Below are 27364 nucleotides of genomic sequence, written 5' to 3'. Positions count from 1 at the left end.
ATAAGTGATAAACGACTGAGGAAATGAATGTCTAGATTTCTTGGGGATAGCTCATTTCATGACTCTTTCAAGGCTGTAAACCTGCAAAGTCCAGAAAGGCAGTTGCCTTACCGCCACAGCATTAATGGGCATTTGATCTGATTTTCTAAGCCCTTAATGAGCCAACTTCCCAAAATTAGACAGGACATTTTAAGATACAGGGAGCAGCAGAGAGCTATGGAAATTGCACATCTGAATTCTAGCCCAGGCATCTCTGAGCCATGAGACATATCTGATATGTGCCTGGTTTCTGCCCCAGGGAGAGTACAGAATCTAACCATCTGTTCACATATACCTCCAACTCCTCTATGAGTCCATTGGCCTGTTTGTTCAGTTCATTCATCAGAACCATCTTGGCCATTTTGATCTGGTTTTCCACCTTCCTGTGCTGGTGCTTCACCTCAAAAATCCTGCAAACAACAGGAGGAAATAGAGCATGGTGAGCCCTTCCCTCCAGGCCTACAACAGCCTACAGACAGCAAACCTAACAGCCTACAATGTGGAGGCTTCCTACTGAAATCAGGGACCAGCAAGCACTGAATGTAAAGAAATAAGAACCTTCCTCTACCATCCATCCTGCCCTTTGTACAACCCAGCCCACTTGATCTAAGTGGGCCAATGGCCCGAAGTTCAACTCATTTTTCTCTCAACAAACTACAGGTCCATCCCCAGGTCAAGTCAATAGCTCACCAGTTCACACAGCACTAGAGGCAGGACAGAGAGAGTGAACACAGGTATGACTTCATATAATTTCTTATTTTATTAAAAGGGGGAATACTCTACTAAACAGCGTCATGCAGTGAAAAGAGCCTAGGTAGAGACAGAAAGTAGACTAATGGTTGTCAAGGGCTGGGGGTGCTGCAGGGTGCATAGGGAGTGACTGCTAATGTGTATGGGTTTCTTTTTAGGGTGATAAAAATGATATTTTAAAAGTAGACAGTTACAATCATTGTACGACTCTATGAGTATGCTTAAAAAAAAACCCCACTGAATTGTACATTTTAAAAGGGCAATTTTGTGGTATATAAATTATATCTCAGTAAAACCATTTTTAAAAAAAAAAAGGCTCTGAAGCTACATAGACCTAGCTTCTAAACCCAGCTCAGTCTCTGACTAGCTGTGTGATCTCAGATAAGTCACCTAATCTCTCTGAACCTTACCCTCCTCATCAGTAGAATGGAGATAACCCCTGACTCAAAGAATTGTAAGAACTGATCAAAATGATGCATGCATGATGCCCAGCCCAATGCCTGCCATGTGATCCTCTCTCAGTACCTGCTTCTTTCTTTCTACACAAAATATTGATGATTTCATATCATGTGTAGATGTATAAAGAAAACATTAGGAAAGGAGTGATAAAGGATAGATTGCCACTGACTTGTACTCACATAATAAACAGCCCTCTCTTCTCCAGTATCTACTCTGTCCCCTTGTTCTTAAGCACCTATCTTTGGTCAGTTCATGGTCATGTTCAGAAGGCAGGCACTTTAGCCCAGGTTCACTGTGATCATCCTCACCTAGCTTGGCTCCATTCACATGGAGATGACCCGAAACCCCCTCCCTGGCCCTGAGATACCTAAGACCAGGACATATGCCTTCTGGGACATATGCCAGTGGTCTGCATGTCCACTCCATCCTGGTACTGGGACCCAGGGTGAGAGGGAACAGAGTATTTCCAGTGTAGGCAAGGGGCTAGCCAATGCTACCTGTCCTCAATTTGCTTTGCAGATGTCTGTAGACTGGATTTCTTATGTGCCACCTGTGTAGTCACACTTTCCAGAAGCATCCTCTGGTTTTGCAAAACTTCTTCAAGATGTCTGCACCTAGAGGAGGAGGCAGAGAGAAAAATGAGGAAGACCGAGTCTTATTCTGAGCATGCCAGCTAAGCAAGAATCCCCACAATGCATTGTTTCAGTCAGGCCCAGGGAGGCTGGGGTTATATCTAGGGAGTCAGAGACTCTTAGCCCTTCAGGGCTTCTCCAGAGAAGCCCCACACAACAGAACAGAGAAAACCTTCAGCCCAGCCTGGGGACTGAAGGCTGGCTTAAGTAGGGAGAGGATTTCCATGCACTGGGAGCCCAGCACTCTCACAGGTAGAGAGTCCAGAGCCCTCCCAAGTCCCCTCGGGCAGCCACCCTGGCCCACCTGTGCTCTTTGTGCTCCACCATGAGGCAGCTGTGGCATGTAAGCACATCACAGGTCTCACAAAACAGCTTGAGAACTTCCTGTGTGTGTCGAGGACAGTACAAGGCGAAGTCTCCAGAACCACCATTCACTCCTGCCAAAGAAGATGGAGAAAGAGGGCATGTCTTGCTCAGGATGACCTCTTAAGTTAAGCTCCACTGAGCACCCTCAGCCTTCTATGGACACAGGGAAGACCCAGAGCTAGAGGGATGGTGGTGCAAAACTGACCCCCTGGGCCAGTAAGCTTCCAGGAACACAAGGAGGAAGGTGGGCTTACACTGGCCAGATTTGCACAGTGGTCCAGAAATAATGCACCATCAAGCCCCAGGCATCTCACCATCTGCTGAGCCTGAGGAAGGTGCCTGCTACTTGCTGCACATGGATCTCCTGCAGAATAGTGAGTCCTCCAGAACTTAACCTACACCTCCTCATTGACCAGGATTCTGTTACGGTGGGGCTGAAACCAGCTGCCTAATCCAGAGTGAGGCTGAAACCAGCTACCCAGATCAGATCACATGGATCATAAACTTTGGTTCCTGTCTGACAAAGGTAAAACTCTTCCCACAGTTCAAGGGCCTTGAGAAAAGACTTTGAAGAAGATTTTCACTTAAAACAGATGGTGCTGGATGGATAAATGGACAAACCCTGATCCTGGATGTTAAATTAATCAAGTAACTAAACAGAAGTGGGGTCCGATTGCTCTAAACAGAGGTGAAAGACAGGGAACTCAATTAGCTGCCACGGTAATTCAAGACTTCTTCTCCCTGCAGCGTCTCACTCACAGTCACCTACTCCCCACGTGCCACCTGCCCCAGCCTGGCAACAGGGAGAGCCTAGAGTGAAGGCACATGGTCCTGTGACTCTGGAGGAAACAGCTCTTCTTTAGGAAGGGCTCTGAGACCACCCCTACTCTCACCACCAGCAGGGAAACAAGGGCAGAGAGTTCTTCTCCAAAGATTTTGTGGTTTGGTACTACTTACCGGGCGGCAGGTGGGAGTAGGGGGGGTGTGAGCTAGTGGAGGGCAGGGAGTGATACCTGGAGATCCCTTCGGGGTCCGGGAAAAGAGTGGGCCCCCAGGGGCTGGGCCATGCCGGTGCTCCTCCGTGCAGGAGCTGCAGAGCCAGCGGTTGCAGTAGGTACAGAGGATGTGAGCTGCCCTCTTCTCCTTGCACTCTGAGCAGTTCTAGGAGTAGAGAGTTCTGGAATTACTGACAGCATCTTCATCATTTGGACCTGCTTTTATGAGTGGTAAACACACTAGGGACTGGGGACCCACAGAGCTTTTCCTCCACTATTTTGGAGTGCAGTCCATCCTGGAGAGCTACCTGGGAGGGACACACAGGGGCGCATGAAAGAAAGCATGTGACTAAGAGCAGTGGCCTCAAGGCCTATTCACACAAATCCTGTGTTGCAGCTGAGGATATGCAGATAAATAAGGCAAGGTTCTGCTCTCAAGGTACACAGCCTGGACAGTGTGGCGAACACTCAGTGGGTTATGCTGTGATGAAAGGATGCACCAAGTGCTAAGGAAGCAAAGCGAGGTTTCCAGGAGTTCCATCTAGGAGAGGCTAGGAAAGGTCCTCCATAAAGAGGTGGCATTTGAGTTGGATACTGAATGACAAATACAGGTTCACCAGGCAGACAAGGGAGGAAAATGTAAAGCACAGGCAAAAGCAAAAATCTCAACACGCAACGGAAAAGAAGAAACTGTAGCTGTATGAGTGCACAAAAAGATGATCATAAATAGCCAGGAAAGAGTAAGATGGACCAATTCTCAGAGCTGTGTCTCCACTACCAGGGCTTGCCAGGACCAAGAATCTCTGGCATTCTCCTGGTACAAATGTTCATTCATTTGGTCAGAAAATATCATACAGGGCTGATATGAGAGATGAAAAGAAGATTTCTGAAAAACTTAGTCTGTCTGTGCTGAATAATACAGGCCACCAAACTGATGTGGATTCTGACAGCTTTGTCCTCACCCTGGGATCTGACAAACCCACAGCAAGAAAAAGAAAAGAGGAGAAATGTAAGTTTTACTAACTCAACTATTAATTCCTTGAGGGTAGAGACATGGGTCTCTGTCTCCCTAGTACTCAGAACAGGCCCTGGCATATATGTCAGACATTCAGTAAGAATGTAATACAGGAGAAAGTAAGTAAAATGGCAAATGAATAAAGTGTAGTGGCAAGGATACCCTAGTGGAGAAAGAATGAGAAGGGATACTAGTCAGTAAGTGGTGTGAAATTTCAGAAACCAGGGAAAAGGTATTAGCTGTTAAATACAAGCAAAACTGATGAACCCATCTAACCCAGGCTGGTGAATGAGTTTCAGCTCGAGTATTGGGAGGGTGGAGGGAATAAAAGCTTAATAGTCATAACTTTCAGTAAAAGCTATAAGAGAGAAAAAAACACACTCATTCTGCTTCCCCAACTGAAATATTTTGATTCTCTTCTGGATAGAAGGATGGATGGATGGATGGATGGATGATTAGGTAGGTAAACTGGTGGAAGGGTAACAAGTAAGATGGAGTGATGGGTGGACAGACAGACTTATGGACAGGGTCGCACAGATTTCTGAAAAGGATTAGCTGCTTCTTTGCTTGTCCTGACTTACCCTCACCATCTTGGATTGCCCAGAAGAAAAGCACTGCAGCAGAAAATGTTCAGTTACATCCCTGGTGATGTATACTCACACCCAAGACAGGAGATGAGCTGTGGGAGAAGAGAGCAAAGATAGCATAGTCAGGGCAACATGACAGGTTATATATAAGACCTAGACACAAAGCTTTCTAATACACAACACCCAGGTGTGTACCAACACCATCTGTGCCAAAATGAAGTATGTTTGATGCCATAGCCTGCACTTACCATCAAGGTACTCTGGACATGACCAACCTATTAGGGGCCTGCCCTACAGACCTCCCCACATCCTCAACTTTGCCTGATCCTACATCTCTTTCCTTCCTACAAAATAGAGGCCCAACCCTGCTCCAGTTGTGATAATCAGGTGCCTTCCTGCTGCTCCCACCCTTCATTTCACAGCCCTGAGAGCCCAGTTCCCACTACTGGCTAAGTTCAAAGGGGTCAGTTTAGCCCAGGGCACAGCTCCAGCCATTTATATTACTGTGTAGGAGAATTTCTTTAGAGATTTCAAAGCTAGAGCTTTCAGAAAGTTCTAGCCAGGGAAAGGCAAGGACTGCCTGCCTGCTTATCTAGGAGATACTCTTCTCTTGTAACAACCAAGACTAACTGATCTGCCCCTGGGGCTCAAAGAGCTTTTGCTGCACCTTCTCCATGCAGTCCATGCTGAGTGCATCCTGTATGTATTTTTACCCGTGAACATGAACATCTTGTCCTACCTCCCTCTCTCCAGAGAAATGCAGTGGTCTCCAACACGTTCGTCAGCATGGTGGGTTCCTGAACTATATAAGCAGTATGACACTGCCACCCTGAAGACTGCAGTGCTTCAGGTCCACTCCGTAAGTATTTGGCCCACTGAGGGCAAGGAGACGAGCTCCTGAGGGCCAGGTGCCTGTGCCCAGGGATGAGGACAACCTGGAAAGGGGCTGGCTCTGCCAGTGATGTAGCAATAACACCACGGTCTTCTCTGTTTCATATCACCAAAATGACACAATGGCAGTTGCTCTAGAGCTGCAGGCAGACAAATAAGTCCAAACACCAGGTTTACCACCCAATGACCTTGGTTGGCCAAGTCACTTAATCTCACTTAACTCCTCCTCGGTACACCAGTTTCTTCATATGCAAAATAGAAAGGGAAAACAAGAGTTGCTGTGAGGACTGAACTAAACAATACTTGAGAATTCACATAATCCTCCATGAATGCTGACTTTGAATTCAAAAGATTTCTCATATCCCATTCATGGTAAGACAATAACCTTAATTATCAACTCTCCCATGTGATGAAAGTCAGATAGTCTGAGAGACTGAAAAAGTGGCCACAAATTCTTCCCCTCCTTGTGCTCATGCCCTTGCAACCCTATCCATTAAAAGTGGAGTCTTCAAAAAAAAGTGTAGTATATTCTCTCTCCTTTGAAGCTAGGCTGCCCTCATGATCTGCTTTGGCTATCAGAATGCAGCAAAAATGACAATGAATAAGTTCTAAGTCTAGACCTCAAGTGGCTTTATATGATTCTGCTCTCCCTCTCAGAACTCTAATACTGCCACACGAACAACAGGTTAGATAGCTGGGAGATAAGAAACCATGTGCAGAGAGGTCTTAATTATCTCAGGTAAGCCACCTGAAGCCAAAACAAGCCAGGGAGACCCAACTGACCCACCAACTGAACATAGACATGGGTAAGCACAGCAGAGATTAGCCAGGCCCAGTGCGGCCCAGCAGAACCACCCAGAGTATCCCAGCCCAAACTCTCAGGCTGCAGAATCATAAATAAAGCTTGGTTATTGTTTTAACCGCTAAGATTTGGAGTAGCTTTCGATGCAGCAAAAGGTAACTGATATATCCTGGAAAAATCAAATCTACAAAATCATGCAAAATAATAGTTTAGTATTGCTCTTCTCCTCACCTACCACTCCTCTCTACCAAAAAAAACCCAAAAAAAACCCCTCCGCTAGCCTCCGCAGAGCCACGGACTTTAATGACAGAGCTGGATCTGCAATCTTCTAGATACTCTTCTGCCAGTCAACAGATGTGGAAAAGGATGTTCTCCACAGGGGGCATCATCCAGGGGCATCATGCAACTGTCCCTCCCTTCCACTTGGCTGGTCAGGGAAGACCCTCCTCATTTCCCCCCAGGTCAGAAATGCTGTTCTAATTGTTGAAAATAATTTCCATAAGGCTTCCAACTCCCTGGTAGCAGATGCTCAAACATTAGTCATAGTAACACAGTCTCATTAGCATGATGAGAAAAAGAGAAATAACTGAATAGATCAGACAAGGCCTCATCACACATCCTGTACCTCCCATGGTCCTAAAGGGCAAAATCCGTAGCTTGTGGCTCAAGACCCTTTCCACACTGGCTTCAACTCTTTCTAGTCTCATCTCTAGCTTCACCTGCCACACATCCTATGTCCTTGCCATACCAAATATCTCTGCTATCCCCTAAATGCACCAAATATTTGCATAACTCTTGTGTTTGTGAAAGTGTTTGTTCCCTCTCCCTAAAATACTTTTTCTTGCTACCCCACTCCTTTTCAGATAAACTCCTTCCTGTTTATCCTTCCAAATTGGTTCTAATGTTCTAGCTTTGAGAAGCAGGGTTGATTTCCCTTAGGAAGAGTTAATTATTCCCTCTTCAGGGTTCCCACAGTACCCTGAGCATCCTTCTAATATAACATATATCATATTGCATTTTAACTATCTGTTCACATGTCTACATACAAAAATAATCCACAATTGATACTAAAAAATATTGCATGATTTTTAGCATATTCAACAATTATGTTTCTTTCCAGTTTGAGTATTCCATGTGTATTCCTTGCACTCGCAGCCAATGAAAGTAGAAAAAAGCCATCTGGAAGTTTTCTGGGTGGTGGAAAAAACCAGCCCAGGAAAATAAAGGAATCAGGTCTGATCCAGAGCAGAGGTGCGGGCCTTGGGAAAGGCTGTGAATTGGGAGATGTGGGTTCCAGGTTCAAGACTGTCACTAACTGTGCAACCTGAAATCAGTGACCTCTTTTCTCTGAATCACATTTTCTACATCCTTAAGTGAGAGAAATGGAAATAGCAGGGAAGTATGACGGAGAAGGCAATGGCACCCCACTCCAGTACTCTTGCCTGGAAAATCCCATGGACGGAGGAGCCTGGTAGCCTGCAGTCCATGGGGTCGCGATGAGTCAGACACGACTGAGCGACTTCACTTTCACTTTTCACTTTCATGCATTGGAGAAGGAAATGGCAACCCACTCCAGTGTTCTTGCCTGGAGAATCCCAGGGACGGGGGAGCCTGGTGGGCTGCCGTCTATGGGGTCGCACAGAGTCGGACATGACTGAAGCGACTTAGCAGCAGCAGTAGCAGCAGGGAAATATGGATTACCAGGCTTCCCTGGTAGATCAGACAGTAAAGAATTTGCCTGCAATGCAGGAGACCTGGGTTCAATCCCTGGATCGGGAAGATCCCCTGGAGAAGAGAATGGCAACCCACTCCAGTATTCTTGCCTGGAGAATATCATAGACAGAGTAGCCCAGTGGGCTACAATCCATACAGTCACAAAGAGTCAGATACGACTGAGTGTGACTAACACATACACACACACACACATGCAGATTTCTCAACCCTCCTCCTCTGCAACAAGGCTTCAGAAATAAATTCCCCTGGGCAAGATGGGAAGAGACAGACCACCCTTGCCAGCAAGTCAGGGACAGGCTTGTGGCTGAGGGAGGCCTGGACTGAAGAGCTCCTCCCGTCTGAAGAGGGGCTGCTGCAGCTGACAGCAGAGCTGGAGAACCGCAGCGGCAGTGGTACCCAAGTCCCAGGATGGCTGTGGGGCCCAGAGTAGACACGGAGGCCATGGGCTCTCTTTGTGCCATAACTTTTGCCCAGAAACTCTTATCTTCCTTCAGGCAGTCCGTAACCTCCCTAAACCCCATCAAACTGTGTCAACCTTGAGCTTTTTGTTTTTTAAAGAAGATTCCCCATTTTTCAATGAGGATACCAAAACAAAGTTTGACAACTGTAATACATGAACTCTTAGAGCTGTGCATATATATAAAATGACCAAATATCAATTTACGATATTTAACATTTAGTTATTAATACAGTTTATATTATAATATTTAATATTTAGTTATTTAAAGCACAAATTACACAGTCTATTGTTTAGATATATTGCTTTTATCTACTTGAATTTTTCAAGCGACAGCACTGAGCTTTTATTTCATACAGAGGAACATCCGTTCTGAGAAGTGGAGGACCAGGGCCCAAAGGCCACACAACCATCCCCAAAGGAGGTGGAGCTTCTGCTTCCAGAGTGAAGAACTCATAGGTACCAGAGGTCCTCTGAAAACTGAGGCTGTTCAGTCCCTCTGTCACAAGAGTGAGTACTTCTGGGTTCTGGGAGGATAAGGCAGATTACTCTTTTACCACCACTCCCTATATTAGGCTCTTTACAGGTTTCTTTAACTGTCAATCCACCACATAGAGGTAGACATTATCCTCATTTCAGAGTTGTATAGACTGAGGCTCCAAGAAGTTGTCACCTACAGAAGATCACAGAAAGTAGGAGCAGAACTACAACTGGAACCCAAGTCTGTCCACCTCTAAAATTCACCCCTGCCCATGTCGCTATACTCCTCTCTAATTCAAGAGTTTGGAGAAGGAAATGGCAACCCAATCCAGTATTCCTGCCTAGAGAATTCCATGGACAGAATTCCATGGACAGAAAGTGACTACACTTTCACTTTTCACTGTCAACTCAAGTGTAAACAAACAAGGTAATTTTAATTTTTCAAATTAACTAAATAATTTGATTATAAGTAAAATATTCCATAATAATGACTGAACTCTAAAGATGATCTGGACCCAGCTTTGAATTTGAAATCCAGGAAGAGCTGGGAGGCAACCCCAGCGATGCTTATAGTTTTAAGAAATACGATATCTGAGAAAAGGCAAATGAAGCAGAGTTTTTCTGCCTAGAAAAATAAATCTAGGGGCAGTTTCATTCTGCAGATGAATGATCTCAAACTCTGTTATGTATCTGAATCATATGAGGCACTTTTAAACATACTGATGTCTAGTCCACAGCCCATGTAAATTAAATCAGTTTCAGGAGGTGGGAGCCAGGCAGCAGTATTTTTTAAAATTCCCCAGGTGATTACAATGTACAACCAAGTTTGAGGACCAGTGCCAGAGTGAGTACCCCTTCCCCCTGTGGCTGAGCCTGATAGATCAGCCCCTGTATCTCAGCAGCTGAGAAAGGCAGGCTCACTCAGTCTTTGAGGCTCCAACAAGTTAAGAAAGATTCTGAGTGCAGTTGTTATGTATTTCCCCTCTGGCAGAGAAGAGAAAAGGGCAGATGCCCAACAGATAGAAGCGGGTCCTGATCCCAGGTCCCCGGGGGGTGGTAGGGAACTGGAGGACACAATTTGCCTCCCCTAACTCCCAGCTTCACAGAAGGACCCATGAGCAGACTTAGGGTGCTGCCTGAGATCTGGCACTACAACCACTGCTGCTGCCTAGAGAGCGCGATAAGCCCAGAACTTAGCAAGAGAGCAAGGAAGGTGGCCCAAGAGTGGATAGTCTACCCTCAGATATGAAGGGCAGTGCCAAGGCAACCTGGACATGGGGCCAGGGTGGGAGAGAATTCCCAGAGGTCTCAGAAAACTAGCACTGGGTCAGCCCAGCCCAACAGGTAGGTACATGTGCACATGAGCCTGAGCTCAGTGCTAGGCAACCCTCTGAGGGTTAAAAAAGCCCTTCAGTCTAAAGCTCTTGGCCAGAGCTCCCTGAAACTTTGCAGCTGGGGCCCACGCTCTGACTCCAACAGAGCAGTGCCATCGTCTGGAGAAGACTGATGCTCTACTGCCAGCTCTCACCTGTAGAACCAAAGCTGCACAAACCTAGCTTCCAGACCTAGCTTTTTCCACTGTTCATCTAATCAATTCCCTCCCCATAAAGATGGTGACACAGAGGCCCAGAGAGAGGGAGGGACATGCTAAAAAAAACCACAGGTCCCTGTAAACCATAGACGGTATCCTGAACCACTGAGCAGTCCCTAGCTACCTTTGCAGCCACAAGTAAGACATTCTACCTCTCTGTACCTCTACCAGACATTATACAAGGAGGAAAAACCTCTCGTTATATCCTCTGGCAGGCTGGCCCTCCTCACTAACCATTCCTGCCCTCCCACCAAAGGCAGCACCAGGGTACACTGGGCATCAGCTAAGGCCCCCACCACATGAGCCCCCCAAAGCCTTCCTCTAGCCCAAAGCTCAGAGCAGCAGCAGCACCTTTAAGAAACATGTTGCACCCACTCCCCAGATGCCCCTCCCTGCTAGAAAGACAGATTTTGATCCTAAAGTGATTCTGCTCCTGCCCCTGGCTGCCAGCAGGCTTACCTGTGGCGCCTGCTGCCCTGTGATTAGAGCAACACCTGGGGGAGAAGTCAGAAGAGCGACAGGTGAGCCCACCACAGGTCCCAGAGGATGGTGCTTACCAAGTGCCCAGGAACACCCACCCTGCATGCTGCAGCCAGCTGGGCTACAGGGCCTAAGCCTCGGGGAGCTGGGTACTGGGTGGGGAAAGGGGAGCAGCCTGAGTCCTCTCCTCCTTTCCCTGATGCATCTTCAGCCAGGGCTGCGTTTCTCCAGCTCACCTGAGACGCTTCTGCAAGAAAGGGCTTGGTTGACTCCTCCTGTTCCTGTTTATCTCGAAGGCTCTGCAGTATTTTTCCCAAACTGAACAGCGAGAGGGAGACCTCAGAGAGGCGACTCTCTTCCTAGCTGCATCTCCTTCCTAATCCTCTGGGTGCCTTGGAACAGAAGCTCAGAAGGAAGAAAACGAGATTTTCAACTTTCAGGAACTAGCTCTGTCGCCCTCTGCATAGCTCAGGAGGCCATCACTCCCAGCCTTTTAGGACTCGATCCAAAAATCCTTCAGCCCTCCATGTTCCCCAAAATGACAGTGCTCATGTGTGGCTGGAACCTGCCCCGATCCGGCAGCTCATTTAAATAGAGCTCATCACAACAACAGTGTTGGTGGAGAAGTGAGTAGCTGCAGGGCCCTGGGGACCCCCTGTTTATACGTAGGAAGAATGATGCAATCTGGGTATCAAAATAGCAATCCAGAATGGAATAACAGGCTCACGCAGCAGCGGTGCCGGCACAGCCAGAGCTCAAGTTGACACACTCTGTCAGCCCCACACTACTGCAGCACGCAGATGCCAGGCACACACTCTCACCGCGGCGTTCTAAAAATCAGCAGGAGCCCGAGATAGCCTTCCATGCCCCAGGCACAGAAGGAGGGTGGGGGTGAGGGGGCTTCGACAGACATTAAAATCTGTCTCCTACACACTCACCTGCTCCTGCCACTTCACCTGAAGTCCTTATCCTGTGACGTCACAGTCAGTTGCCATAGTGACCAAATGTCCGTCACAGCGGAGGATTAGGACTTCAGATGGAGAAGACACACATTTGCAGCGCACAAAGGTCCTGAGAGGTGTCCCTGGCAGTCAACCCTCCCCCTCCCCCCAGGGAGATACAGTCACACACAAGCTGGGAGAGAAACAACAAGGAAAAACAGGGTCAAGTTATAGGGAAGATATGAGGATGGGTCAAGACTACAAGTCTGGGATAATTGCAAAAGCCCAAAGTACAGGAAAATTTTCAAGAGCACAGGGGGAAAGTGACAGGAATGAGTTTGGAAAGACTGGCAGGAGAGTATGCTCCTGAAGAGCTCTGCCTGCTGAGCCAAGGAGCCTTTATCCTAAAAGCAGAGGCCACCCAAAAAGGTTCTGAAGATGGACAGACTGGGCTTTATGACTGCCTTGATGGACTAGGGCTTCCCTGGTGGCTCTGCCTGCAATGTGGGAGACCTGGGTTCGATTCCTGGGTGGGGAAGATCTCCTGGAGAAGGGAATGGCTACCCACTCCAGTATTCTTGCCTGGAGAATCCCACGGACAGAGGAGCCTGGTGGGCTATAGTCCATGGGGTTGCAAAGAGTCAGACATGACTGAGTAACTAACACTGATGGATTGGAGATGGGAGAGGGGAGTGGGGAGTAGGGAAGAGGTTTAATGGGAGCCTAAATGAGGACAGAAATGGAAAGAAAGGGACGGAAGAGTTGTTTCGAAGAGAACCAATAGAACAAGATCAAAGTGGGATACTGAGCAGAGAGGTGGTGTGTGTGACGGAAAATATGGATGGGCTGCCATGAAAAGAGAAAGGTAGCAGGAGGAGGAAGCAGTACCTATATTTTACTTCCTCTGGCATCCATAGCCTCTTAAAAAGATCAGGCCCCATTCTGCCTCTCTGGACCAATGATTTACAAATCTGGAGGGTTTATTAGAAATCCCCTGTCTACCAAATCCAAATCTCCTGGGTGTGGGTACGGGACCAGGAATCCATATTTTTAGCAAGTTTCCAAAATAATTCTTAGGCATCCAGATCAGATATAAATAGATAGATAGATACATTGATCAATCGATCAATCTATATATCTCCCAGGTGGCGCTAGTGGTAAAGGACCTGTCTGCCAATGCAGAAGATATAAGGCTGGAGAATCCCATGGACAGAGGAGGCTGGTAGCCTATAGTCCAAAGGGCTACAAAGAGTCCAACATGACTGAAGCGACCTAGAACACACATCCAGACCAGCACTGGTTCAAGGGACCAGTAATCTTGAACCCATTGCCTGGGCAACTACTGTAGCCTCCTAGCAGGTCTTTCTATATGCAGTCTTGTCTCCTCTAATCATTCTTCTCAGTAAGCCTGAATGACTTTTCAAAAATACAGATTTGATTATATTCCACTGACCCCAAACCTTCAATGTCTCCGTACTGTCTACCGAGTAGCCTAAATTGGTTAAGATCCTTTTGTTTGGAAAGGAAATTTGGCCCTAAATTTCCTTTCCAAACAGAGTTCCTATTTCTCTCCTTCAAGTAATCCTATATACGTGCTAAACTCCCTTCTGTTCCTCCTGCTCTCCTCTCCCTGCACCTCATCCTAACACTATCCCTTGCACGTGATTCCCTTCTATATCTTTTGGCCCTATCTGGCTCCTATGCAGCTATTTCTATTTGATGCCACCCACAGGTTCAAATTCACCCAATTTCCCCAGGCAGAGCCTAAAACAAGGGTCAGAAAACTAATTCATCTGTTTCTGTAAATAAACTTTTATTAGAACACAGTCATGCCCATTTATTTTGATATTGTCTATGACTGCTTTTGTGCTGCAATGGCAGAGTTGAGTAGTTGTAACAGAGCCTCTATGAAGTGCAAAGCCCAAAATTACTTCCTATCTATACAGAAAAGGTTCACTGATCCCTGACCTAAAGCAACAGCTACCATGTTTTAGTCTCACCCTTTGGGGTTCAATTCCAATAATGGGGAACCTACTTATTCCAAAGCCAACTGCCATCCCTGTGTGCTCTAGTTCTGCTGGGTCACATTTCAGCTAGATCTTCAGTTTCGGGGCTTCTGTGTTGGCTCAGATAGTAAAGAATGTGCCTGCAATGCAGGACACTGGGGTTCAATTCTTGGGTCGGGAAGATCCCCTGGAGAAGGGAATGGCTAACCACTCCAGTACTCCTGCCTGGAGAATTCCATGGACAGAGGAGCCTGGCGGGCTACAGACCTCTGGGGCCGCAGAGAGTTGGAGATGACTAAGCTAGCACTTTCAGTTTGGGATAGGATATAACTTAACAAGGAAAGGGCATTTCAGGAGCAGGGCCGGGGGTGGGGCACTATGAACAGAGGATAACAGACAACAAAGTGTGAGGCCCTGTGGGGAATGAGTGTGAAGCCCATGCAGAGGAATGACAGATGCGATTTTCTGAATAAAATTAGTGAGGGGTCAGATAGGGAAGAGCCTTAAAGGCCATGGCTAAGCTTCTGTTCTGAACTACAAGCAATTAAGAGCCCTTTAGGTACTAGAAACTCAGGCCCAGGAGAGAATGGTCAGAGTTGAAGCCAGAGGATTTGGGAGCATAACCCACAGAGGCACTACATGCAGTAAGGTCAGGCAGGGGGATCCAGGGACTGTAGTCAGAGCTAGCTAGCAGATCTGAGCCAAGAGTCAGAAGCTGGGCATAAGAGCCAGGTGAAAGATACAGGCTGGAGATGGATGAGCACATGCTCCTAGGAACTACCTGACTGTGAAATAAGTGTTTTGTGTCAAGAAAATACCCGGAGCAGAATGCAGAAAGTACGAGTAGGATGAAACTGAGCTCATCTCACAGAGTGGCACCTCTATCTCTTTTCACTCCCTATCTCAAGAGTCAATCCAGGAACTGATGCGCTAACACACTCTATGCAAGGCCACTGTCCCAATTTCCAACTGGGCCTGGACTGAGGAATGGTGGGGGAACCAAGGGCAGCACCTTACTCTAGGTCTGTGGTTCCTACTGTCCCTCAAGCCCAGACGAGCCCTAGATTGACAGGCAAGGGAGCTACCTGAATTTTTTTTCTTTTCCAAGTGACCAATTATGTGACATTCAGCAGAATTCTAGAACTTTCTGGAATTCTAATGTCCCATGTAATCAGTGAGGGGTTAGAGATACACTCTTATAGGTCTTTCCTGCTCTCCAGCCATCACAGCAGTTAACAATGACTGGTCTCTCTTAAATGAGAGAGTTCCAGCAGACAAGAGGCCCCTCCAAGACCCTGTCCATGAACCCCATCTACCTTGAACTCCCTCTCTAGCTATAGCCTTCCAAGTAGTCCTGGCAGCAGCAAGTACATCCCCCAAAACACAGCCTGCCTCCTTCCTGTCACCAGGGGAATTGCTCTCCCAGTAACGGTACTGTTCTGAGGTACCAGTGCTACTCCCAGGGCCCTAGAGAGCCAATTAATGTGAGGAAAACTGTTCGTGAACTGAAAAAACCATCCTGCTGATAGGGCTCCAGCACTCCAGGTTCTGCACCTGCTGCACACCCAGCTCAGCAGCCTGCCTTCCACCTGGGAAACTTGGGTCACTGCCCACACCAGACCCCACAATGGTTGCACACACTGTTCATCACCTGGAGTGAGCAAACAGCAGTCATCTCACCTGCCAAGCTTCTGTTGCTGAGACCTCACCCCTCCCCCAACTCCCACCTCCCACTCTCACCCCAGGTCATTAGAGCCCCTCCAGTTGAGCAGCTCATTAAGATAAGAACCATTTCCCTCTCTGACTCTGAGGTTGTAGCATCTTGCATCAGGTCCCTCTCTTTGCATCTTCCCAAAGCCCCAAGGCCTGCCCATGGAGGGACAGATTGCTCCCCCTTTCAGCATTTGCAGTTTTCAAGGGATATGCTGTTACCTGTCACTAGCTTCAGGAAGCAGGAGGCTGTGGTGGTTATTTGGTGTTCCTAGAGCTCTTCAAGTCCAGTCCCAGAAAATACCCAGGATCATCCAGTCAGTTAGTGTCTAGATCAAGCTACAAGGCCCATGACTTCCAGACCAGGGTCTCTGTCCACACCTAGACTGCATCATCCACATTGATACTGGGAAAAGTAGGATACCAAATAAGGAGAGACTGGAATCTAGACCTCAAATCAAGGTCTCACATCTAGAATTTGTCTTTTACTAGATTTGAAGAGAAAGATTAATGTTCCTTTTACTTACACTGAGAAAGAAATATCCAATTAATGGCCTTCCTCTCATAAAATAACAAATATAATCATAGGTGTGTATGTGTGTGGGTGCACACACACACTAGTCACTCAGTTGTATCTGACTCTTTGTGACCCCATGGACTGTAGCCCGCCAGTCTCCTCTGTCCATGGGGATTCTCCTGGCAAGAATCCTGGAGTGGGTTGCCATGCCCTCCTCCAGGGGATCTTCCTGACTTAGAGACTGAACCCAGGTCTCCTGCATTGCAGGTGTATCCTTTACTATCTAAGCCACTAGGGAGTCCCAGAACCACAGGAGCCCTGAAAATTCTGAAGACAGACCCAGCATATAGTAAACAGTTTCAGGCATGCCAGCTTCCTTCAGAGCTTGTTACATTTATTTAAAGTATCACTTGGGGACTCAATGGCCAATTTTCCAGGTAGAATTTGATCTGGGACCATTTTCAAACAGGTTTAAAAGCAAACAGTCCCAAGCAGATAGTCTCATTGGCTGAGTAGACCCATTCCCAATATCCAGGCTTTCTGGAACCCGCCACGCCAGCCATCTCACAGCACAGCTGAGTGTGTGCTCAGCATACTACTGCCTTTGCTTTGGTCCCCATCACTAGCTTTCAAAGACCTGGTCCAGTTGGTTTCCTCAGGGCCTAAGACCTGATGCAGATCCACTTCCTAGTGTGATGGAGTTGCTGGGGAGAATTTCAACTAGGCTGTGACTGTATTAATGGAAGATCTGCACCCAATGTCTCAGGCTGCAGGGTTGGTTCTTTCCTCAGATTCTCCCTTGAGTCTCTCCATTAGTGCAGTGATTCCAGTGGGTGAGGAATCTCCCCTGAGCAAAGCGCCACAGTGCAGACCACAAGCTCCAAAGGTGGGTGAACCAGAGTTTGACTCGACCTGACCTGACATTTAGTAGTTGTTAGACCTTACATAATCACAATTCCCAGGTTTTTCATCTGTAAAATGGGGATAATACCCATGTTAGAGGGTTGCTGTGAAAGTTAGAAAAGATAATACAGGCATAAATACTCCATATAGCCTCTGCCAACCAGAAGATGCTTGATAAATGTGTTTTGCACCTCACAACTTGAGGAATAGAAAGGGGCAGTGTCATAACTGGAAAAAGTTTTCCTTTCAGACAGGAGCCATGGGGTATTTTTGTGGACCCATTGCTTATCATTTGTTCAATAAGTATTCACTTAAGCCCTCAGCAGGTGTTGGGTTCTGTGTTGGACGTGGCATTGCAGAGATGTAAGGCACAGTCCAGCTGAATGAGAAGATGCCCACTTCACGCCTGCCCCCTGTGCTGAGCCCTACTGCAAACACGCAGGCCTGGGGAGGCTCCACTGAGGGATTAGAGTTAAAAATCAGCTGGAAAGACCCTGAGCTCAGGCACAGTCCTGCTTCCTTTCAACACAGCAACTGCTTGGCTGTGCCCAACAACCAGGAGGAATAGATTTATGGAAATGGACTCATCCCCGTGCCATGTGGCCCCGTGTGGCTGGAGGCATTGAAGCTAAGGGCCTATTTAATTCTTCAGCCTCTATACACCTCCCCAGCCAACCCTCTACCTATTCCCACATGTGACATTTGAAAATCGCAGATTGGCAGAAGTAGGATAAGCCTTTTAGCAAGTCTGTAATCCTACTCTACTAGATAAAGTGGAGGTGCTAAAAGCTCTTCCCAAAGAATGAGACTCCAAAGCCTGGCTTCTCAAATTAAGGATCAGAAATCTAAGTTCAGGTATTGGGTATCTCACTGGACTTGCCAGAGCTAGGTGACATCTCTGCTTTTCCTCAGTCAGCTCATTTGAGTGCCATTCTTTTAGTCCTTCAGAAAACATTTACTGAGCAACTGATATCCACCAGTCCTTCTGCCTTGAGAACCTCCCGGAGGTATAGGTCCTTTGCCTAAACTAAAGAGTCTTTCCTTCACATTCCTACCAACACTGTATTATTGTCTGCCCTTCAACAGAATATGAATTCCTTGAAGGCAAGGGCCTGGTCTTTTCCTCTCAGCGCCCTAAATACCATAGGGCCTAGTACATAAAAGTCAGTAACTACCTGTGAAGGAGATAGACATATGAACCAACAAATAGCACACAGCAGAGAATCCTAAAACCTCCAAGTAGCAGAGGAAGCTTATCCCACTCTGACCCACAAATGCAAATATGGAAGGTAACAACAGCCTGGCCAGACCATAGCACATACTAAATAATGTAAGATGCCGCATATTCAAGAAACTGCCTGATTCCAAATCAAGCATATTCACATCTAACAGATTTTTCCACTTCAGTTTCACAAGTTCTAAACAATTGGCATTTTTTCACATATAATGTGAAAATTTTTTTCATATAATGCTCTTACTATATCCGAGGCACAGGACAGAATGTTTTCTGTGTATGTTCTCACTTCCTCTTCATGACAAGCCTATAAATTAATTACTACTATTATCATCTCCATATTACAGGCAGGAAAACTTACCAAATTATGCAACTATTAAGCGGTAGGTAGATTAGGACTTGGGTCTTTCCAGGTGACTCAATGGTAAAGAGTCCACCTGCCAATGTAGGAGACCCAAGAGATGTGGGTTCGAAGATCTCCTGGAGAAAGAAATGACAACCCAGTCCAGCATTCTTGCTTGGAAAATTCCATGGACAGAGAAGCCTGTCAGGTTGCAACCCATGGGGTTGCAAAGACTGGGACACGACTGAGCAACTGAACACACATGCAGATTAGGACTCACACTCAGATGCCCAGATATATTGACACCAAAGCTTATATTTTCATTCTCCCTTGCGCTTAAAATAACTTGGCAACAAACACCATGATTCTAATAATTGTCATTAGTATAATTTAGTTTTCTGACTTTTGTTATTGCTGTTCAGTTGCTCAGTCGTGTCCAACTCTTTGAGACCCCATGGACTGCACGCCAGGCTTCCCTGTCCTTCACCATCTCCTGAAGCTTGCTCAAACTCATGTCCATTGAGTTGGTGATGCCATCTATCTATCTCATCCTCTGTCATCCCTTTCTCCTCCTGTCTTCAATCTTTCCCAGCATCAGCGTCTTTTCTAATGAGTCGGCTCTTCTCATCAGGTGGCCAAAGTATTAGGACTTCAGTTTCAGCATCAGTCCTTCCAATGAATATTCAGGGTTGATTTCCTTTAGGATTGACTGGTTTGATCTCCTGGCTGTCCATGGGACTCAAGAGTCTTCTCCAGCACCAAAGTTCAAAAGCATCAATGCTTCAGCGCTCAGCCTTCTTTACAGTCCAGCTCTCACATCCATACATGACTACTAGAAAAACCATAACTTTGACTATATGGACCTTTGTCAGCAAAGTAATGTCTCTGCTTTTTAATAAGTTGTCTAGGTTTGTCATAACTTTTCTTCCAAGGGGCAAGCATCTTTTAATTTCATGGCTGCAATCACCATCTGCAGTGACTTTGGAGCCCAAGAAAATAAAGACTATCACTTGTTTCCACTGTTTCCCCATCTATTTGCCGTGAACTGATGGGGCTGGATGCCATAATCTTAGTTTTTGAATGTTTCTGATTTTAGAGTCAAACAAAGCCTTGAGATATGCATAATTAGTTCATTGTAAAAATCTTAAGTGAGACCAAAGACCTAAACATGAGAGTTAAAACTATAAAACTCTTAGAAAAAAACATAGGAGGGAAGTTTTATGACAATGGATTTGACAATAATTTCCTGGATATGACACCAAAAGCACAGAAAACAAAAGATAGGTACATGGAACTTTAAAATTTTAAACTTTCACTATATTGAGAGTACCCTATCAACAAAGCAAAAAGGCAAACCATGGAAAGGGAGGAAATATTCGCAAGTCATTTATCTGATAAGGGTCTAGTGTCCAGAATATATAAAGTTGTCATACAACTCCACAAAATCCTGATTTAAAAAATGGGCAGAACTTGAAATTAACAACATTGTAAATCAACTATGCTCCAATAAAATAATTAAAAAATTTTAAAAACACTAAACGGAAAGTCTATATCATTAAACAATTCTCCATCCCCACCTCCTTACACCCTTGGCAATCACCGTTCTACTTTCTATCTCTGTAAATTTAGCTACTTTACGTACCTCATGTAAGCAGAATCATAGAATATTTGTCTTTTTGTGACTGGCTTATTTAACAAAATGTTCTTAAAGGTCATTCATGTTGTAGCATTTGTCAGAATTTCCTTCCTTATTAAGGCTGAATAATATTTCATTTTATGTGGATACCACATTTGTTTATCCATTCATCTGGCCAGGGACACTTAGGTTCCTTCCACATTTTGGTTGTTGCAAAGAATGCTGCTATGAACACAGGCATAAAAATCTCTCTTCTAGTCCCTGCTTTTAACTCCAGAAGTGGAATTGCTGGTAATTCTATTTTTTAATTTTTTGGGGAACCACCATACTGTTTTCCATGGAATCTGCAACATTTTATATTCCCACCAACAGTGCACAGGATTGCAATTTCTCCACATCCTCACAAACACTCGTTATTTTCTGTTCTTTATTTTAATAGCAGCCATCCTAACAAATGTAAGGTCATATCTCATCATGGTTTTGACTTGTATTTCCCTAAATATTAGTGATAGTATCTTATTTGGAGAAATGTCTATTCAAATTCTTTGCCCATTTTTACACTGTTGAGTTGTAACAGCTCTTTACATATTCTGGATAAAAATGCAACAGTCCTGGAACTTTTAAGACATACTCAAGAGTCTCCATTTTTCGGAGAAGGCAATGGCAACCCACTCCAGTACTCTTGTCTGGAAAATCCCATGGACGGAGGAGCCTGGTAGGCTGCAGTCCCTGGGGTCGCTAAGAGTCAGACACGACTGAGCAACTTCACTTTCACTTTTCACTTTTCACTTTCATGCATTGGAGAAGGAAATGGCAATCCACTCCAGTGTTCTTGCCTGGAGAATCCCAGGGACGGTGGAGCCTGGTGGGCTGCTGTCTATGGGGTCGCACAGAGTGGGACACGACTGAAGCGACTTAGCAGCAGCAGCAGCAGCAGCAGAAGGGAGACTAATGCCTCTCTTTCACTTTTATGAAGAGGCTTGATATTGTTCCAAAATAGCCCCACAAATAAAAATAGCTATGTGTCTCCTCAGGCTCTATCCTAAAAAGGGGAGTAGGGGCATGTTCCATATTTCTTCAAAAAGCAGGTCCATTTAGTGTTACCCCTTTTATTGACTATGCCAAAGCCTTTGACTGTGTGGATCACAATAAACTGTGGAAAATTCTGAAAGAGATGGGAATACTAGACCATCTGACCTGTCTCTTGAGAAACCTGTATGCAGGACAGGAAGCAACAGTTAGAACTGGACATGGAACAACAGACTGGTTCCAAATAGGAAAAGGAGTATGTCAAGGCTGTATATTGTCACCCTGCTTATTTAACTTAGATGCAGAGTACATCATGAGAAACACTGGGCTGGAAGAAACACAAGCTGGAATCAAGATTGCTGGGAGAAATATCAATAACCTCAGATATGCAGATGACACCACCCTTATGGCAGAAAGTGAGGAAGAACTAAAGAGCCTCTTGATGAAAGTGAAAGAGGAGAGTGAAAAAGTTGGCTTAAAGCTCAACGTTCAGAAAACTAAGATCATGGCATCTGGTCCCATCACTTCATGGGAAATAGATGGGGAAACAGTGGCAGACTTTATCTTTTTGGGCTCCAAAATCACTGCTGATGGTGATTGCAGCCATGAAATTAAAAGACGCTTACTCCTTGGAAGGAAGGTTATGGCCAACCTAGATAGCATATTTAAAAGCAGAGACATTACTTTGCCAACAAAAGTCCGTCTAGTCAAAACTATGGTTTTTCCAGTGGTCATGTATGGATGTGAGAGTTGGACAGTGAAGAAAGCTGAGTGCCAAAGAATTGATGCTTTTGAACTGTGGTGTTGGAGAAGACTCTTGAGAGTCCCTTGGACTGCAAGGAGATCCAATCAATCCATCCTAAAGGAGATCAATCCTGGGTGTTCATTGGAAGGACTGATGTTGAAGCTGAAACTCCAATACTTTGGCCACCTCATGCGAGGAGTTGACTCATTGGAAAAGACCCTGATGCTGGGTAGGATTGGGGGCAGGAGGAGAAGGGGACGACAGAGGATGAGATGGTTGGATGGCATCACCGACTCAATGTACATGGGTTTGGGTAGACTCCGGGAGTTGGTGATGGACAGAGAGGCCTGGCGTGCTGCAATTCATGGGGTCGCAAAGAGTTGGACACGACTGAGCGACTGAACTGAACTGAACTGAACTGAACAGTGTCCTCCAGTACTTTCTGGGCCTTGGGAAATTGGATTGTCGGCAATCACAAAGGCTTTCCTATAGGAAGTACCATGGGAGAGTCAGGGTCCAAGGATTCCTCCAAGCCAGCTCCAGGGTCAGGGGGAGCGCGGGGCTGGGGGAGTGGGGTGGGGGAGTGTTTAACCAGCCTCAAAGCACCCTGTTTAGATCCTCCAATGCAACTTTGATAGCTAGATTCTGTTTTGTTTTTGGTTTTTTTTTTTACTACATAATGTAAGAATCTACTTGTGTTTTTAATACCATGCATGAACAATAAAGTATAAACAAAGCCACAAAAAAAAAAGTCTCCATTTTTATAAATTTAACTTACTGTATTTCCAAGAGTAAGTAATTTAGAATGTTTATTTGCTAGACAATAGATTTTTAAAAAAATTAATTTATAAAAGCAAATATTAACTGTAAATATGTTCAAATATGAATGAAAGGTCCTTTTAAAATGACTGTTAAATTTTCTATATTAATAAATAGAATAAGATTTGTAAGTTAAAATTAAAAGCTTAGGGAAGAACTAAGTTGAAGTGGTTAAGTTTAAAAATCACATATTAATTTAAAAAATCTAAGTAGCCCACATCTTTTATGTACTCCAAACTCTCAACAGAGAACTAAGGGAGGTTAGGTAGCTTGTTCAAGGTTTAAAGATCTCAAAGTTCAGATCTCAAAATACCCGCAATGGTCTAATGCCTCGGATAACCTAGACCTGTGCTACAAATCACTTTAAAAATACTGCAGACAACAAAACAAACAAAAATGATGTTTTTAAATGCTGTCAACTGATTTGGCTTTTTCATCCCACAAGTTCATTCAGCAGACACTCAATGCACCAATGTAACATGCCTTGTTCTAGAATAATGAAATGAAGGGACCTGGCTGCTGTCTCCAAGGGCTTCACAGTTCTCAATGAGATTGTCTCCTAGGAAACCTGATGTTCAGAAGAAAGGCACAAGCTCCTCCCTGCAGTAGGAGGCGGGTTCAGCATAGATGGTGAATGGTTCATTAGTCAGTGCAAGTCTGTTCAAAATCTTCCTGACAGACCTGAGGGGCCCAGCTATTCTTCCCCTGCTTCGGAAGTTTAGTGGGTCAGGACACATCCTCTCCTTCTGGGGAGGCAGCCAAACCCTGAATCAAATCCTCCAGGTTTTTTAGTCTGCCACCAATTTAAAGGAATCCCAAACATGAAAAATCCCAGCCTACAAAACAGATCTATTAAGCAGCAAGAGGATTTGCTTTGTCTCACAGATTCCCCAAAGAGTTGCTTTCAGCAATGAGTATCCCGTGGGCTTTTAAATTCTGATTCTTTTCTACACCTGAAACTCAATTCCTATGAAATGGGAAAAGAACTGTTTCAGAGATGGAAGTGAACCTGTGGTGCCTTTGTACTTACCATCTGGGACAGTCCCATTGAACCCCAGCAACCTGCTCTAGCTCCTGGATCAAGCACTGGAAGCAATTCTTACAGAGCAAATGCTAACAGGGTAGAAGCCGGGCATCCACATTGTGCAGGTCCTGTTGGCACAATGAGCAGATCAGTGTAGCCTCCATCTGTCCATTAGTGACTGCCCCATAAAGCTCACGCCTGTATCTGTGCCCACACATGTGCCCAGAACTGGTCCATTAGTGACTGCCCCATAAAGCTCACGCCTGTATCTGTGCCCACACATGTGCCCAGAACTGGGGCTTTTCCATTAATATTCTCAAGTGTGAAGTAGTGAATAGAGCAAACAAGTTCTACTCCCTGTAAGTGAAGCACAAAGGGGAGTGATTTACTTCTTTGGGGTGAGGGATGGAAAGGACACAGAAACCAAGGCCTCAGAAGTCCAGGCTGCATCCGTCCCTAGAACTGGAGGCTCATGCCCTACAACAGGGCACAGTCCGAACTCTCACTTGGGCCCAAAAGACAGTCCCGATTTCTGCCGGGAAGACAAAGCATGGAGGGGTCTGCTAGGTTGTGTGTGTCCTACAGGGTTGGTTTGCCTTCAAAAATGTCCCAGATATTTCTGTGCTTATCAATGGACAAGCTTGAGCCAAGATTTCATTTTGGAAAAGAGAAGGAAATTTACTAAATGCCAAGTTTATGCCAGGTGCTTTATATACTTTATCTCCATCTTCCCAATTATCCTTGGAGATAGGGATTGTATCTTAAAAAATTAAATAAAACCATCAGAGACAGGCTGAGGAAAATGAGGTTCAGAGAACTGGGGTAATGGGACACAAAGACAGATGGTAAATAGCAGAGTTCAAATTCAAATCCAGGTCAGTCTGATTTCAGACTCTTATTCTCTTAACTGAAATATTTCTCAAGCTGAGGCCCACACACATGTCCTCATGAGTTCTCTCCAACAACTTTTGTAAATTAATGTTTCATTCTGATGAACTTTTTAAAGTATAAATATTCTGGGTCATCTATATATCCACCATGATGGGATTTTAGAGGCAGTGTTAAAAAGTTAGGATCTAGTTCATACCAAACGGTGTTACTTTGTCTCAGGATAATGAGAAGAAAAAGGAGCAGATAATATGTAAACGACGGATTCCTGCCACAGGAAGCCTAAATTAAATCAGGGTGCCCGATGATGAATGTTCCATAGAACCTGGAATAGAGAAGGTAGTGGGGAAACTGGGCCACCATCATTGTGGCACAAGTTTGCTAAATTTAGCCACAACAGGGTGCACCTCACTTAAGCTGAGGTGACAATTTTGCTTAGCAACACATCATGGGCAAAAGAAATTAACATTGTTAGTTTGACTGTTTTGGTTTTTTATCATTTATCAACTGTTTTAGGTTTTGTAATTGTATAAAAGTAGAAAGAGTGCACCTAGTTTTATATTTGTACTTATTTATAAAAAAACAAACACAAAATTCATTTAATTCAAATCCAGAGCTCTGTAATTATGCAAATTTAAGAGAATTGTCACTTCAATTCACAGTCTTTGGGAGCCAAGCCCATTAAGGACAAAGGAGGAGGCAGGGGAGGCCAGGCTTCTTGGGAGCCCAGCAAGATGCCACTAAATAAAGTAACAGACAGGCTTTTATCCTGAATTCATTCTGAGGCTCTAAGGGCAGTTACTTCCCAGAGTACAGCCACAGTAGCAGCCCTGATGGAGGTGAGGACAATCTCTCTTAAAAGATTTAAATGTGGATAAGTTTATTTCGCCAGACTTTGAGACTATCAAACCTTTTAGTCTTAGAACCACTTTACTTATTTTAACTATTGAGGACTCCAAAGAGATTTTACTTACGTGGTTATATCTACTGCCATTTACCATATTATAAATTAAAAGTGAGATAATTTTAAAATATTAATTCATTAAAACACAATAAACCTATTACAAGTCAACATGAATAACATACTTTTCAGGAAAAATTACTTTCAAATAATAAATTTAGTGAGAAGAGTGACATTATTTTTGCCTTTTTGCAAACCTAATGTCTGGCTTAGCAGAAGACTTAATAGAAGCTGGCTTCCCACATCAGCTTCTGCAGTCAATCTTTTACATGTTGTTTTGTTTACAGTATATGAAGAAAATCCAGCCTCAAACAGCTATACGGTTGGAAAAGATAGGAGTATTTTAATAGCCTTATCAGATAATTGTGGATAATCTTCTTTGGTAGTACACCAAAATTTAACAAGTGGTAGTGAGTCAGGAGAGAGATGGGCCCCAGGCTGGGCAGATGAAGTTCGTCCACTGTGGACAGATACTCAAAAAGAGCAGGAGGGAGGAGAAGCTAAGCCCTGTCCAAATAAGACATAAAAGACCCCCTATTCCTCATTCTGGAAGTCAAGGAGACCTTCCTGACTGTACACACACAGTAAAGCTCTCTGGAGGTCAAAAGGGGAGGGCATCAATTCATAGTAAGAGATGTCAAGCTACCCCATAGGCCTCTTCACTGGAATCCATCTTGGCTAAGACATGCACGTACACACATCAGAGGACCCTGAGATAAACTAAATATGGACTCAGAATAAGGCAGTGATGATTGGCCAAAGGAAATCCAGAAGAAATGCCTCATAAAAGTGATTTAAACTACCACGAGGGCAAGCTCTCTCCCTGAGCCCACCCAAGTGTCTATCCACATGTACCCTTTTGCTTCCTAGTAACACTTTACTTGCTTCACTACTTTCCTTCTCTATGTGGAAATTCATTTCTACACAACTGACTGGCCAGAACCTTGTCACCGGCCACTGGTCCCTGGTGGTCTAGTGGTAGGATTCAGTGGTCTCACTGCCGTAGCCTGACTTCAATCTCTAACCAGGAATGGAAGTCCTGCTTCAAGCTACTGCAGGCAGAGGCTATCCAAGAGCAGTAGTTTCTTCAAGGTTAGTGGAATCTGATACTACATCAGTGAACTTTTCTTATCTTGTTACATTACCAGCCACTGGTCTACTTTTAACACTTTGAACTGCTCTTTAACCCAGGCATAATTTTTACAACACCAAGCATTGACTTGGAAAATACTGGTTCAATGATTTATGCAAATACTCCAAATACTGACATATTTCATGACAGAAAAAAAGTCACTCTTTAATATCACCTCTAATTGCATCAGAAAATTCT

The 27364-nt window shown here is 45.0% G+C and overlaps 1 protein-coding gene across 22 annotated transcripts in view; it reads right to left on the bottom strand.

Annotated features, from left to right (window-relative positions):
- Positions 1 to 27364, bottom strand: part of TRIM66 (tripartite motif containing 66) — a 60182-nt gene that overhangs the window by 25155 nt on the left and 7663 nt on the right. For 5 of the 22 annotated variants that reach the window (XM_081540741.1, XM_081540758.1, XM_081540755.1 and 2 more), the window contains exons 2-6: positions 4838 to 4935; positions 3260 to 3407; positions 2185 to 2317; positions 1746 to 1862; positions 335 to 449 (exon numbers count right to left, since the gene is read on the bottom strand). In XM_081540741.1, coding sequence (XP_081396867.1) covers positions 335 to 449; positions 1746 to 1862; positions 2185 to 2317; positions 3260 to 3407; positions 4838 to 4846 — 522 coding nt within the window. In that variant the 5' untranslated portion in view covers positions 4847 to 4935. The other 17 variants (XM_081540750.1, XM_081540748.1, XM_081540739.1 and 14 more) reach the window with 11 other exon arrangements.

This window comes from Giraffa tippelskirchi, chromosome 11 (genome assembly GCF_054371585.1).
Source record: "Giraffa tippelskirchi isolate mGirTip1 chromosome 11, T2T-mGirTip1v1.2.pri, whole genome shotgun sequence".
Lineage (NCBI taxonomy): Eukaryota > Metazoa > Chordata > Mammalia > Artiodactyla > Giraffidae > Giraffa > Giraffa tippelskirchi.
The sequence above is the reverse complement of the archived record's forward strand: the minus strand, read 5'-3'. Positions and strand labels throughout refer to the sequence as shown.